The sequence below is a fragment of the Panulirus ornatus genome, chromosome 9 (assembly GCF_036320965.1).
Source record: "Panulirus ornatus isolate Po-2019 chromosome 9, ASM3632096v1, whole genome shotgun sequence".
In the NCBI taxonomy this organism is placed as follows: Eukaryota; Metazoa; Arthropoda; class Malacostraca; order Decapoda; family Palinuridae; genus Panulirus; species Panulirus ornatus.
Genome location: NC_092232.1, coordinates 33,444,312 through 33,460,014, shown reverse-complemented (window position 1 = coordinate 33,460,014; position 15,703 = coordinate 33,444,312). Strand labels below are relative to the sequence as shown.

The 15,703-nt window shown below is 38.7% G+C and overlaps 1 protein-coding gene across 3 annotated transcripts in view; it reads left to right on the top strand.

Moving 5' to 3' along the window:
* Positions 1-11,807, top strand: part of Lac (septate junction protein lachesin) — a 264,822-nt gene extending 253,015 nt beyond the window's left edge. For all 3 annotated transcript variants that reach the window (XM_071664993.1, XM_071664994.1, XM_071664995.1), the window contains one exon: positions 9,657-11,807. In XM_071664993.1, the coding sequence (XP_071521094.1) occupies positions 9,657-9,793 (137 nt within the window). In that variant the 3' untranslated portion in view covers positions 9,794-11,807. The remainder of the gene's footprint in view (positions 1-9,656) is intronic.
* The last annotated feature ends 3,896 nt before the right edge of the window (positions 11,808-15,703 follow it).

Here is a 15,703-nt window from a genome sequence, read left to right as displayed (position 1 = left end):
TTATTAAGAACGGGGGTGACTTTGTTGTGGATTTTTTTGTAAGGATAAGCAGTGTATTCATGGATCATGGTGATGTCCCTGAGAATTGGCAGAATGTAAGTTTAGTGCCATTTTATTAAGGCAAAGGGGATAAACCTGAGTGTTCAAACTACAGAGGTATAAGTTTGTTTAGTATACCTGGTAAGTTGTGTGGGAGGGTATTGATTGAGGGTATAGGCATGCACAGAGCATCAGATTAGGGATTAGCAGTGTGGGTTCAGAAGTGATAGAGGCTGCATGGATCAGGTGTTTGCTTTAAAGAATGTGTGTGTAAGAAATACTTAGAAAAACAGATGTATTTATTTGTGGCAATGATGTATCTGGAGAAGGCATATGGTCGGGTTGTAGAATGTGGAAAGAAAGCTGCTAGAAATGGTAAGAAGTTTTTATCAAGGGTGTAAGGCCTGTGTACAAGCAGGAAGAGAGAAAAGTGAATGGTTCCCAGTGAAGGTTGGTCTTTGGCACGTATGTGTGACATCACCATGACTGTTCAGTTTGTTTATGGATGGGATGGTAAATGCCAGAGTCTTGGAAAGAGGAGCAAGTATGCAATCTGTGGGAGAAGGGAAGGCCTAGGAAGTGAGTCAGTCAATGTTTGCTGATGGTACAGAGCTGGTGATAGCTTTGAGCAAAAGACTGCATAAGTTTGTTATTGAGTTTAGAAGAGTGTGTGAAAGGAGAAAGTTAAGGGTTGAGGGGTAGGTTAGGAGGATGTCACAGCCTCATGGCAGGAGTTTAGATAGTTGAAGGAAGTTATAGAATTTATGGAATGATGACAGCAATAGGCAAAAGAAAGAAAAACAATGTTAGGTGGGGGACAGACCTTGAGCCAAACTGTAACATCAAAATTTAGAGATTCAAGATTCTCAGGGCATACCACTGGTGCATTGATGGAATAAGCATAGACACTACCTTTGACCCAGAATTATGATTGGTGATTATAGTTGGATATGAAAAAGGTGCTTGTGAGAAATAATATATTAGGATTGGTACTCAACAGATGATGCTCAGCAGAAGAGAGGTTACTTGAAAGACTGCAAATGTTGTTATAATAATTGAATAGAAAAAGAGGTATGTCTGTTAGAGAGGTAAAGGTCATGGGGACTTTTTTTCTTTGTTGAAGCCTACAGTCATGGACAAAAGTCCACATCAAGGCTGGGCCTTAATTGCAATACTAAGAGATTATGAAGCGGAAAAAGAAAAGGCAAGGAGAAGTATTTATGAATTCCTGAGAAAGACATGTCTTTTGAAATGTGCCAGCTCTTAGTTATTGTTAAAGACATGAAGGGACATAAGTTTGTTGGACTTTATAATGATTACATTATGAAATGATTATGTAGACAAGAAATGGAAAGCGAATGTATGTGAAGAAAATAAGTGAGATCATAAAGGAGATGGTAGTCCCATTGTGATGAGAAAGAACAACTGGCAGTCATAACATAAGGGTGTAAGATGGTTCCGGGCATCACATTAACACTCCCAATTTATGATGTAAGCACCATCCTGGCCAGCTGCTGTCAACAGCCTACTGCTTAAGGAATTGCTCCAATAGCACTCATCGAGTTATTTTGGTATGCATGTATTTTATCAGATATATTTGTTAGCAGTTGGGGATCTGTGAGCAGAGGTTACTGAAGCATGAAACAAGGATAAGCTTTTTATTTTTACTTTTGGAGTTAGTGGATAGTAATGGAGTAGTTTGGGTGGAAGGGGTCTGGCAATGTTGCACAGAAATGAGTGCCAAGTATGTTTAAATGGGATTGTATTGGGAGGATCTTTGTTTCATTGTGTAAGTGCTGAATGTTTGTGGATACTATGCAGCCAATGATTGTTCCATGTGCACTATTTTTCAAAGTTTGTAGTTTTGTTATATTTTCTTTTGAGAGGACAGAAGACCAGGCAGATGAGGCATAGTTTAAAGTGGGGTTAATAAATTGTTTGTAGAGGATGTTTAGGGATTCTTTTTCTTATCCATAGCTAGTGCCAGTCAGCGTTCTGAGGGCATTTAGTTTGTCTTTCGTATGTGTGACTGTTATTGGTGTGGGACTGAGTATTATGTGGGTGTTATATGTGATGCCTAGAATGGTTAGTGTTTTGTTCATTGGGAATGAATGACCATTTAATGTAACTTGAGAGTTTGAGCTGGATTCTTGTTTATGTGGCGTTAAAATTGTTATTGAAGACTTTTTATATTTATATAATTTATTTATAAGTGCTTCTGTACCCTTTTCCAAGAAAGGTTTTTAGCATTACCTAGGGCTTTCTTTCCAGTGGATTCTACAGCCCAAGGCTGCACTTCTTCATACTGCAGGGAAATGACAGACTCCTTTGGAGTAAGAAGTTCCTTGATGAGACTGTATTCCCAATGATATATTCATGTATGGCCTAGGGTAAGGTGCCTGAGGACTAGGAGAATACCATAATGTCAAGAGGGGAAAAGTATGAATGCTCAAACTACAGAGATATAAGCTTGCCGAGAATATATGGAAAGTTGTATGAGAGAGTGATAGCATGCACAAAGTATCAGGTGGCTTCATGAATGGTAGATGATATATAGACCATGTGTTTGCTTTTAAGAATATGTGTGGGAAATCCTCAAGAGAAAGTGAGGGATGTGCATATGACATTTATGGATCAGGAGAAAGTGAATATCAGTTGATTGAGATACTTTGTAGATGTTACAGATATATCTGTGTTTGAGGAAAGCTACTAGAACCAGTGAAGCATTTTTATCAAGAGCCCAAGGCTTGTGTGCAAGTAGGTGAGGGAGGGTCTATGGTAAGAGAATGTAATGTTACAATGGCTATTTAACTTGCCAATGGATAGGGTAGAGGGAGGTGAATGCAAGGGTCCAAGAGAGAAGGACAGAACTCCAGATTGTTGGGAGTGGTAGGGCCTGGGAGGTGAATTAATTGTTGTTTGCTAGCTATGGTGGCAAGTTCGAGTAAGAAACTGCAGAAGCTTTTTTCTGAGCTTAGGGTAGGGTGTGAGAGGAGAAAGTTGAGGCTCATAAGTTTAACAGATAATTTGCATGTATTTTGAAAAATATAAGTAAAAATGCTTGGGTGAGGTGATAAAACCCTAAAATATGTTGAAATTAGTCAAAATACCCCAGAATGACACTGTATGCCGTTAAAGTGCCTAATTTGTGTTCAAATGAGCTAGTGGAATAATGTGTGTTGTGGAATAAGAAATGATTTGAAGCCACAGAAAAAACTTAATAATGATAATTTTTCTGGCTGTCTCGGGGTTCAAATACAGGCTTAGTAATGCTAATAGTATGGGGGTAAGATAACAGGCTTAGCTTCATATAGTATCCCATGATAGTTAGTATCCCTGGGGATAGGGGAGAAATAATACTTCCCACGCATTCCCCGTGTGTCATAGAAGGTGACTAAAAGGGATAGGAGTGGGGGGCTAGAAACCCTCCCCTCCCTGTATTTTAACTTTCTAAAAGGGGAAACAGAAGGGCTTGCACAAATGATGTCTGTGGCATGAGGAAATTAGGAGGTGGGCAGATTAGAAAGGATAGTGAGTGGTGGGATGAAGAAGTAAGGTTATTAGTGAAAGACAAGAGAGATGTATTTGGAAGATTTTTGCAGGGAATTAGTGTGAATGACTGGGAGATGTATAAAAGAAAGAGACAGAAAGTCAAGAGAAAGATGCAAGAGGTGAAAAAGAGGGCAAATGAGAGTTGGGGTGAGAGAGTATCATTAAATTTTAGGGAGAATAAAAAGATGTGAATCAGGAAAATGGTTTGATAAACAGAGAAGAGATAGTGAAAGCTTTGTGGAAGATGTAAGCTGGCAAGGCGGCGGCTTTGGATGGTACTGCAGTGGAATTTATTAAAAAAGGGGGTGACTGTATTGTTGACTGGTTGGTGAGGATATTCAATGTATGTATGGTTCATGAAGTACCTGAGGATTGGCAGAATGCATGCATAGTGCCATTGTACAAAGGCAAAGGGGATAAAAGTGAGTGCTCAAATTACAGAGGTATGAGTTTGTTGAGTATTCCTGGGAAGTTATATGGGAGGGTATTGATTGAGAGGGTCAAGGCATGTACAGAGCATCAGATTGGGGAAGAGCAGTGTGGTTTCAGAAGTGGTAGAGGTAGTGTGGATCAGGTGTTTGCTTTAAAGAATGTATGTGAGAAATACTTAGAAAAACAGATGGATTTGTATGTAGCATTTATGGATCTGGGGAAGGCATATGACAGAGTTGATAGAGATGCTCTGTGGAAGGTATTAAGAGCATATTATGTGGGAAGTAAGTTGCTAGAAGCAATGAAAAGTTTTTATTAAGGATATAAGGTATGTGTGCGAGTAGGAAGAGAGAAAAGTGATTGGTTCCCGGTGAATGTTGGTTTGCGGTAGGGGTGCGTGATGTCTCCATGGTTGTTTAATTTGTTTATGGATGGGGTTGTTAAGGAGGAGAATGTAGGAGTTTTGGAGAGATGTGCAAGTATGCAGTCTGTTGTGGATGAGAGGGCTTGGGAAGTGAGTCAGTTGTTGTTCGTTGATAATTCAGCACTAGTGGCTGATTCGGGTGAGAAACAGCAGAAGCTGGTGACTGAGTTTGGTAAAGTGTGTAAAAGAAAAAAGTTGAGAGTAAATGTGAATAAGAGCATGGTTATTAGATACAGTAGGGTTGAGGGACAAGTCAATTGGGAGATAAGTTTGAATGGAGAAAAACTGGAGGAAGTGAAGTGTTTTAGATATCTAGAAATGGATTTGGCAGTGGATGGAACCATTAAAGCAGAAGTGAGTCACAGGGTGGTGGAGAGGGCGAAGGCTCTGGGAGCGTTAAAGAATGTGTGGAAGGCAAGAACATTATCTCAGAGAGCAAAAATGGGTATGTTTCAAGAGATAGTGGTTCCAACAATGATATATGGTTGTGAGGCATGGGCTATCGATTTGGTTGTGTGGAGGAGGGTGGATGTGGTGGAAATGAGATGTTTGAGGACAATATGTGGTGTGAGGTGCTTTGAGTGGGTAAGTAATGAAAGGGCAAGAGAGATGTGTGGTAATGAAAAGAGTGTGGTTTAGAAAGCGGAGAGAGAATGAATGAGGAAAGATTGATAAAGGGGATATATGTGTCAGAGGTGGAGCGAACGAGAAGTGGGAGACCAAATTGGAGGTGGAAAGACGGAGTGAAAAAGGTTTTGAGCGATCGGGGCCTGAACATACAGGAGGATGAAAGGTGTGCATGGAATAGAGTGAACTGAAACAATGTGGTATACTGGGGTGGACGTGCTGTCAGTGATTTGAACCAGGGCATGTGAAGCATCTGGGGTAAACCATGGAAAGTTTTGTGGGGCCTGAATATGGAAAGGGAGCTGTGGTTTTGGTGAATTACACATGACAGCTAGAGACTGAGTGTGAACGAATGTGGCCTTTGTTGTCTTTTCTTAGCACTACCTCGCACGCGCGCGGGAGGAGTGGGGTGCCATTTCATGTGTGGCAAGATGGCGACAGGAAGGGATGAAGGCAGCTAGTATGAAAATGTACATGTGTATATATGTATATGTATGTATACTGTACATTGAAATGTATAGGTATATATATGTGCGTGTGTGGGCTTTTATGTATATACATGTGCATGTGGGTGGGTTGGGCCATTCTTTCATCTGTTTCCTTGCGTTACCTTGCTAATGTGGAAACCAGCAACAAAGTACAATAAAATATAAATGAATAAGAAATAAAACAATGTTTTGGAAGGAGGTAAATAAAGTGCATAAGACAAGAAATCAAATGGGATCATCGGTGAAGGGGGCTAATGGGGAGGTAATACCAAGTAGTGATGAAGTGAGGAGATGGAGTTAGTATTTTCAAGGTATGTTGAATGTGTTAGATGATAGAGTGGCAGATATAGGGTGTTTTGGTCGAGGTGGTGTGCAAAGTGAGAGGGGTCAGGGAGAATGGTTTGGTAAACAGAGAAGAGGTAGTGAAAGCTTTGTGGAAAATGAGAGCTGGCAAAGTGGTGGGTTTAGATGGTATTGCAGTGGAATTTGTTAAAAAAGGGGGTGACTGTAGTTGACTGGTTGGTAAGGATATTCAGTGTATGTATGGTTCATGGTGAAGCGCCTGAGGATTGGCAGAGTGCATGCATGGTGCCATTGTACAAAGGCAAAGGGGATGAGGGTGAGTGTTCAAATTACAGAGGTATGAGTTTGTTGAGTATTCCTGGAAATTATATGGGATGGTATTGATTGAGAGGGTCAAGGCATGTACAGCGCATCAGATTGGGGAAGAGCATTATGGTTTCAGAAGTGGTAGAGCATGTGTGAATCAGGAGTTTGCTTTAAGAATGTATGTGAGAAATACTTAGAAAACAAATGGATTTGTATGTAGCATTTATGGATCTGGCAAAGGCATATGACAGAGTTAATAGAGACGTATTAAGAGTATATGGTGTGGGATGTAAGTTGCTAGAAGCAGTGAAAAGTTTTTATCAAGGATGTAAGGCATGTGTACAAGTAGGAAGAGGGGAAAGTGATTGGTTCCCAGTGAATGACGGTTTGTGGTAGAGGCACGTGATGTCTCCGTGGTTGTTTAATTTGTTTATGGATGGAGTTGTTAGGGTGGTGAATGCAAGAGTTTTGGAGAGAGGGGCAAGTATGCAGTCTGTTGTGGATGAGAGGGTTTGGGAAGTGAGTCAGTTGTTGTTCGCTGATGATACAGCGCTGGTGGCTGATTCGGGTGAGAAACTGCAGAAGCTAGTGACTGAGTTTGGTAAAGTGTGTGAAAGAAAAAAGCTTAGAGTAAATGTGAATAAGAGCAAGGTTATTAGGTTCAGTAGGGTTGAGGGACAAGTCAATTGGGAGGTAAGTTTGAATGGAGAAAAACTGGAGGAAGTGAAGTGTTTTAGATATCTGGGAGTGGATTTGGCAGCAGATGGAACCATGGAAGTGGAAGTGAGTCACAGGGTGGGGGAGGGGGCGAAGGTTCAGGGAGCATTGAAGAATTTATCAAAGGCAAGAACGTTATCTCATAGAGCAATAATGGGTATGTTTGAAGGAATGGTGGTTTCAACAATGTTACATGGTTGCAAGGCATGGGCCATAGATAGGGTTGTGCAAAGGACGGTGGATGTGGTGGAAATGAAATATTTGAGGACAATATGTGGTGTGAGGTGGTTTGATCGAGTAAGTAATGAAAGGGTAAGAGAGATGTGTGGTGATAAAAAGAGTGTGGCTGAGAGAGCAGAAGAGGGTGTATTGAAATGGTTTGGTCACATGGAGAGAATGAGTAAGGTAAGATTGACAAAGAGGATATATGTGTCAGAGGTGGAGGGAATGAGGAGAAATGGGAGACCAAATTGGAGATGGAAGGATGGAGTGAAAAAGATTTTGAGCGATTGGGGCCTGAACATACAGGAGGGTGAAAGGCATAAAAGGAATAAAGTGAATTGGAACTATGCCAATGTATTGAACTTGGGCATGTGAAGCATGTGGGGTAAACCAGGGAAAGTTGTGGGGCTGGATGTGAAAAGGGAGCTGTGGTTTCAGTGCATCACACATGACATGTGGAGACTGAGTGTGATTGAATGTGGCCTTTGTTGTCTTTTCCTAGCTCTACCTTGCATGCACGCAGAGGAAGGGGGTGCCATTTCATGTGTGGCAGGGTGGCAATGGGAGTGAATGAAGACAGCAAGTATGGATATGTACATGTGTATATATGTATATGTCTGTATATGTATATGTATGGTTTGGGCACATGGAGAGAATGAGTGAGGAAAGATTGACCAAGAGGATATATGTGTCGGAGGTGGAGGGAACGAGAAGTGGGAGACCAAATTGGAGGTGGAAAGATGGAGTGAAAAAGATTTTGTGTGATCGGGGCCTGAACATGCAGGAGGGTGAAAGGAGGGCAAGGAATAGAGTGAATTGGATCGATGTGGTATACCGGGGTTGACGTGCTGCTAGTGGATTGAATCAGGGCATGTGAAGCGTCTGGGGTAAACCATGGAAAGCTGTGTAGGTATGTATATTTGCGCGTGTGGACGTATGTATATACATGTGTATGGGGGTGGGTTGGGCCATTTCTTTCGTCTGTTTCCTTGCGCTACCTCGCAAACGCGGGAGACAGCGACAAAGCAAAAAAAAAAAAAAAAAACGTTGAAATGTATAGGTTTGTATATGTGTGTGTGTGTGTGCGTGTGGGCATTTATGCACATACATGTGTATGTGGGTGGGTTGGGCCATTCTTTCGTCTGTTTCCTTGTGCTGCCTCACTAACACGGGAGACAGCGACTAAGTATGATAATAATAATAATAATATTAATTATAATAAAAAGTTAGCTTTTCTAGGTTGTATTTAGGATAGGCTGTCTGGGGGTTTGACAACATACTTATACTTGGATAGTCTGATTATCAAGTTTTCTTTTTTGTGCTCTTGCTTGCAGAACCTTGCTTCCCTAATTCATGCAGTGCATACCTCCTTATTATCCTCTCCCGAATGTTTAGGAATGTACTTTATTTGTCTTGTGGCTCAGAATTACAAAATGAGATCTTCTCAGCTTTGAGATGACTTCTAACAGACTCTGTGGTTGCCATTTTGGTTTTATTACCTCTGTTTTTAATCTCTCTGTTTCTCTTCTCACCCTTTCTTTATGATCCAGTATAGTATGAATGGTATAACAATATAATGGGCATTTTCAGTGTGATGCAAACTTCAAAGTGAAACAAAGAGACATAGTTAGATGTCTTTATCTTTCTGAATATAGAAAAGGGTAATAAGCATGATATGAACTTTAGTAACAACAGTTATAACTAGAAACACAAATGGTTAACAGAAAATTAAGTGTATGTTTCTTTCAACAAATTCATCTTCACTTCACTTTTGATTGATGCATCTTCACCACACCCTCAATAAATCTTAATTCACTCCACCCTTAACAAATGCATTTTCAATTCACCCACATCAGATTCATCTCAATCTTTGACAAGTGCATCTTCACCTTACCTTCTACAAATGCAGCTTTATAAGGAAATAGCACAGATGATTGATAGGAAAAAGAATAATGATAAAGATAAGAAATTGAGCCAAAACAGTAGGTTCACTCTCCTATAAGAGATATAATTATATGATTTAGAACAATGCGTTGTTTACTAAGATGCAAATAAACACCAAAAGATCCTTTAAGACAACCCCAGCATTTTATTGGCTAGAAAATACATTTGATGGTTGATTATGCAATGAAAGCATTATGTGTATAAGGTTACTATTATGAATGAAGGCATTAATCCCCAGTTGATTGATCACCTCATAGAATGAAAGCCATTGTTCATGTCATCACTAAAACTGTTGTGTGCATATTGTATGAATGGGGTAAAAGGCAGCATTTGATTCATCCCATTTGAATAGGGATGGAGAGAAAGATTATGGAAAATAGAAACTGCCTTCTGATGCTTTGTGTGGATTCATCTCAAATTAGTGTAGCCATAACTCACAAATGATAATGAAAAGCAAGAGATAATCACGTATTCGTTAACATCTAATAATGAGACTTGTGCAACCTTTCTTAATTGCAGTAAACTGTATGGCTAATAATTATTTCAGAACTCAACGTAAAATTCATCTAGCTTATCACAATGGTATTTCTTTTTCATTTCAGAGCATGTCGTCCCCAATATCCGGCATAGAGGTGTACTGATCTACACAGCAGGATGTGGTACTCTCAACCCTCATGCTCTCCTGCATTCCATTTTGTCTAGTCTCTCTCTCATCATCACACACAAGCTTTTGGTTTAGTCTTTTATAACAAATATTCTGTAATAAGTCTTTCCAGTTGTTATGGTCTATGTTCTACAAATTAAGGATACTAATAGTTAGATGACATATAGACATAGCTCATATTACTTAGATTTCAGCTACCTCTCTTAGAAGATTCAGATTTAGCATCTCATGGTATACAGCATCTTTGTAACATTACCCATCAGCTAAGGAACAGCATTCACAACACATTTGCATGTTTAATATTGATTTACCTTAATTAGTAACTCTCAGAAGGCCTTTATTAACTCTCAGAGTCTGTCTTAAAAACAATGAGCAACTTCAAAATCTTCCATGATATATATATACTTTCGTTAAATCTAGTACTTCTTCCATATTATATCATACTAACATCCTACCATTTTTCTTTTTTCCATTTTCATTGTCATAATCTTTACATTTGTATTGATAATACTGCAGTCACACTTTAAGCAGAGCACTTGACTAACATTTTCTTCATATATAATTCAGTACATGTACTGTCTTTCACAGACAGGGACTGTAATTTACTACCTGTAATTTATGAATTCCTAACAGTGTTCTCATATCATAGGCACTATACATATCTTGAGTATCTTAACAGTTTAACTTTACAGTGAGATAAGAATTAATGTATACTACACTGATAATGCAGAATTCCCTTAAATTTATACTGAAATTAAGATTTGACATCCAGTTGTATTATACAAGATTATTCAGTTCTAAATAGATTATGCTAAGAGGGTATGTTTGACTTTTTTTACTGATTCTTTACCAAATGTTTAATTTCATAGTTGTTGATGTTTTATCCATGGTTATAATATCTGTTTGGTTACAAGAGTAGTTCTACAGCAGCCAAGGATGATAAAAAATCTCTGACACAATTTAGTTATAACTTACTATTGTAAAATGTTCAGTAAGATATGGTTCTAGGCAGAAGAGATGTTGAGGAGCAGGAGTAGGTATGGAGTATGATAGCACCTTTGTCGTCAGTTCTGGGCACCTTAGTCCTGGAAATAGACACTCTTTAAAGTTAAAATTGCATTTTAACTAACCCTTCCTGTCTGTTAGGGTACCACCTCATTCATTGGATTAGATATGATCAAATGATAGCTTTATCATAAGTACATTGGACTGAAATAGAAGCTGGCTTCATCCAGTGGAAATAGATATGATCAAATGATAGCTTTATCATAAATACATCAATCAGAAATAGAAATTAGCTTCCTCCAGTGGAAATAGATTTGATAAAATGATAGCTTTATCATAAATACATCAGATTGAAATAGAAGTTGGTTTATTGTCCAGTGTCATGTGATATTATGAAAATGAAAGCTGTAATTTCATTTACTGTGGTAACTAAAAGAAAGCATTAAAAGAGTTATAGCTTAAATAAACAAATTTCTGTGACACAGTCCTACCAGTCTTAAAGATATGCAGTTTTATATCTGCATAAATTTGGAAAAGAATCTAAAATTTTTCTATCTTTTACCAGTTTTTTCAGATCTCATAGCATATCAGATTCATTAATACTTAAGGGCTCAGGAAACTGATATGACATGGTTCAAAATAATGTGTTCAAAGATATTACTGGAAACACGTCTTATGGATTTCTCATTTATTTCATTATTAATTAATGTATCAGTGATTACATTTTGAAATTAAGAACAACACTAAAACTGTGAACATGGATAGATTATTCATTATGATTCCATTGTGTACGTAATTACTGGAATTGTGTCATTTTTTTAATTTATAATTGTAAGGTTTTAAAAAAGTACAGTATTTTAAGTCCAGGTGGAATCCATAGTGTTTTTCACACTGCATTTTTATTGACTACTGTATTTGTATAAATTAGTGCAATTTCAAGTGTGATGTATGTAGTCTAGAGTTGAGAGAATGTTTATGTGTGAGTAAATGGGCTATATGTTGTGGTTTGAGTCTTATCACAAATTTGTGGTTTGAATCAACATATTTTGTATGTTTTCCTTTCAATAGATAATGTTAAAAAAGATTGCAGTATTTTTCTTCCTTTTCAAATGCAGAATTCTCCTCAGAGAAAAAAAATAGTTAGGTAGTAAGCTCCAGGTAGTGGACGGAAAAGATTAAATTGTGGTTGCTTGAAATGTGCCACAGTTCATATCTGTGGTTTAAAAAGTACATTCGAGCTTTTACTGCACTGATGTTTGCATTTGAAGCTAGTCAGCAGTCCCAGCTAAAACTTGCTGGGGAGGTCACTGGCATTTTAATTTATATTGATCAAACTGTTTTTTAGGAAATCTGCAGAAATGAAAAAAAAATTTAAATCTGCATTTTGAGAGCTACTTGCAAACAGATTGACTTCAAATGTGATAACTTTTTTAATTTTCTTATATGTATATATTCAGCACAATAACTTTACATGTACTGACTGACAAAAGAAATGTAAAGAAAGATATTCTAAACAAGAATCAAGAATTCGTCAAGAATTCGTCACACTGTTAGGAAGGAGAAAATTATTTTCCTGAGAAGAACATAGTTGAAATAACAGATAACACATGAAAAATGAGCAAGAAAATGGGCAAGAGGAAAAATTGAAAGTGAACAATAAAGAAAAGGCATCAAATGAGCAACTTGAGAGGTAGACTGAGAATCAGGCAACAGGAGAAAGACGTCAACATTTGAACATTTTCCAGCAATGATTACGCCAGCCAGTAAATGTGGCTCATTGAAGAAAATTCAGAGTTATAAAAAAAAAATCTAGTGTGAGACAAGAAATTAGAGTGCAAATTATGCAAAAATCAGTGTCATATTTCCTGAATGAATGACTCATAAATTTTGTGTAGGAAGCCAGCAAAATTATCAATATTTACCTTCATAGGGGCTGGAAATCCTCCCCTCCCGTTTATAATTTTCTAAAGGAAGGAACGGAGAGGTGAGCCAAATGAGGATATACATTCTAAGGATCACTCCTTTGTTCTTAACGCTACCTTGCTAATGCGGGATAAGGCGAATATGTATGAAAAAACAACTTCACGGTGTGTTTTGTATTTTTGTCAAGATCTATAGCTGTGCAATCATAGATGATATAAAGAAATGAGGGGAAAAAGGACAAGAATGATACAGTGACCAAACTTAAGTATCCTATGAATTGAGACAGGAAAACAGGTTTTGAATTCTCTTGTCATAAGTGAAGTAGTAACAATAATGTCAAAAGTGGGAGAAAAGAATGTAGATCCCTTACAAGCCATCTAAGATTAGTCAGCATAGCAGGGAACTTGCTCGACAAATGCTAACACAGTCACACTAAATGCATGAAAAGTGAAACTATAATGTATCCTGAGGAGGTACATGTGATTGTTTTCAATATGTTTTCAATATCAACACTTAATTACTCACTATTACTATCTCCCCACTAATGTCACAGTAAACCTTGATGTTGGTGCTCTACCACACCAAGCTTTGGTCTTATCAGTTTTCTTTGGTGTAACATGCAGAAAACTCGCAAATAAATCCAGAAATCAACCATGTCTATATTCTGCCTTTCTTTTATACCTTGACATCATACTTATAAACTACATAACAGTTGTTAAGGCAGATCTAATGGATAATCATAACAGGTGGGTGTATCAACATTACATATGTAATACTTGACTTGGTGTAAACAGCGACAATTCCATTTAATGGCTAGATTTATTTAAATGGTGGAGTGAGGAGATGGAGTAATATTTCGAAGGTTTGTTGAATGTGTTTGATGATAGAGTGGCAGATATAGGGTGTTTTGGTCGAGGTGGTGTGTGAAGTGAGAGGGTCAGGGAGAATGGTTTGTAAACAGAGAAGAGGTAGTGAAAGCTTTGCGGAATATGAAAGCCAGCAAGGCTTTGCAGTGGACTTTATTAAAAAAGGGGTGACTGTGTTGTTGATTGGTTGGTAAGGATATTCAATGTATGTATGGTTCATGGTGAAGTGCCTGAGGACTGGCTGAATGCATACATAGTGCCACTGTACAAAGGCAAAGGAGATAAAGGTGAGTGTTTAGATTACAGAGGTATAAGTTTGTTGAGTACTCCTGGTAAATTATGTGGGAGGGTATTGATTGAAAGGGTCAAGGTATGTTCAGAGCATCAGATTGGGGAAGAGCAGTATGGTTTCAAAAGTGGTAGAGGATGCATGGATCAAGTGTTTGCTTTGAAGAATGTATGTGAGAAATACTTAGAAAAGCAGATGGATTTGTATGTAGCATTTATGGACCTGGAGAAGGCATATGATAGGGTTGATAGAGGTGCTCTGTGAAAGGTATTAAGAGTATATGGTGTGGGAGGTAAGTTGCTAGAAGCAGTGAAAAGTTTTTGCCAAGTATGTAAGGCATGTGTACGAGTAGGAGAAGAAAGTGATTGGTTTTCAATGAATGTCGGTTTGCGGCAGAGGTGCATGATGTCTCCATGGTTGTTTAATTTCTTTATGGAAGGGGTGGTTAGGGAGGTGAATGTCATTCTGAAAAAAGGGACAACTATGCAGTCTGTTATGGATGAGAGGGCTTGGGAAGTGAGTCAATTGTTGTTCGCTGATGATACAGCGCTGGTGGCTGATTCGGGTGAGAAACTGCAGAAGCTGGTGGCTGATTTTGGTAAAGTGTGTAAAAGAAGGAAGCTGAGAGGAAATGTGAATAAGAGCAAGGTTATTAGGTTCAAAAGGGTTGAGGGACAAGTTAATCGGAAGGTAAGTTTGAATTGAGAAAAACTGGAGGAAGTGAAGTGTTTTAGATATCTGGGAGTGGATTTAGCAATGGACTGAACCATAGAAGTGGATGTGAGTCACACGGTGGGGAGGGGGCGAAGGTTCTGGAGCATTGAAGAATGTGTGGAAGGTGAAAACATTATCTCGGAGAGCAAAAATGGGTATGTTTGAAGGAATAGTGGTTCTAACAATGGTATATGGTTGTGAGGCATGGGTTATAAATTGGGTTGTGTGGAAGAGGGTGGATGTGTTGGAAATGAAACGTTTGAGGACTATGTGGTTGAGGTGGTTTGATCAAGTAAGAAATGAAAAGGTCACAGGGATGTGTGGTAATAAAAAGAGTGTGGTTGAGAGAGCGGAGGAGGGTGTGTTGAAATGGTTTGGTCACACAGTAAGAATGAGTGACTAAGGATTGACAAAGAGGATATATCTGTCAGAGGTAGAGGTAACAAGGCGAAGCGGGAGACCAAATTGAAGGTGAAAAGATGGAGTGAAAAAGATTTTGAGCGATCGGGGCCTGAACATACAGGAGGGTGAAAGGCGTGCAAGGAATAGAGTGAATTGGAATGATGTGGTATACTGGGGTCGACGTACTGTCAATAGATTGAACCAGGGCATGTGAAGGATCTGGGGGTAAACCATAAAAAGTTTTGTGGTGCCTGGATGTGGAAAGGGAGCTGTGGTTTCGGTGCATAACACATGACAGCTAGAGACTGAGTGTGAACGAATGTGGCCCTTTTTGTATTCTCCTAGCGCTACCTCTCGGGGGGGGGGGGGGGGGGGGGGGGGGGGGGGCGGGGGCTTTTTCATGTGTGGCAAGTTTGCGATAGGAATGGATGAAAGCAGCAGTACGAATATGTATATGTCTGTGTTTGTAAATGTATGTGTACGTTGAAATGTATAGGTATGTACATTTGCGTGTGTGGGCGTTTATATGTATCAGTCCGTGGATTTTATAAAAAATTTGTATTAGATGCTGACATTTTCCTCTTCAGCAGGCTATCTCTGACTCACTATCTTGTAGATTTGGACATTTCAGTAACACCCTTACAGAACTGTAGTCCTTTCTTAATGAAATTATGTATAGGTTGTATCATAAGTAATCAACCATGACGTCAGAAGTAACTTTGGACTACGCCAACAGATGGCGCTGTTAATGAGGTATCTGGCATCTTTACCACTTATGCTCTATAT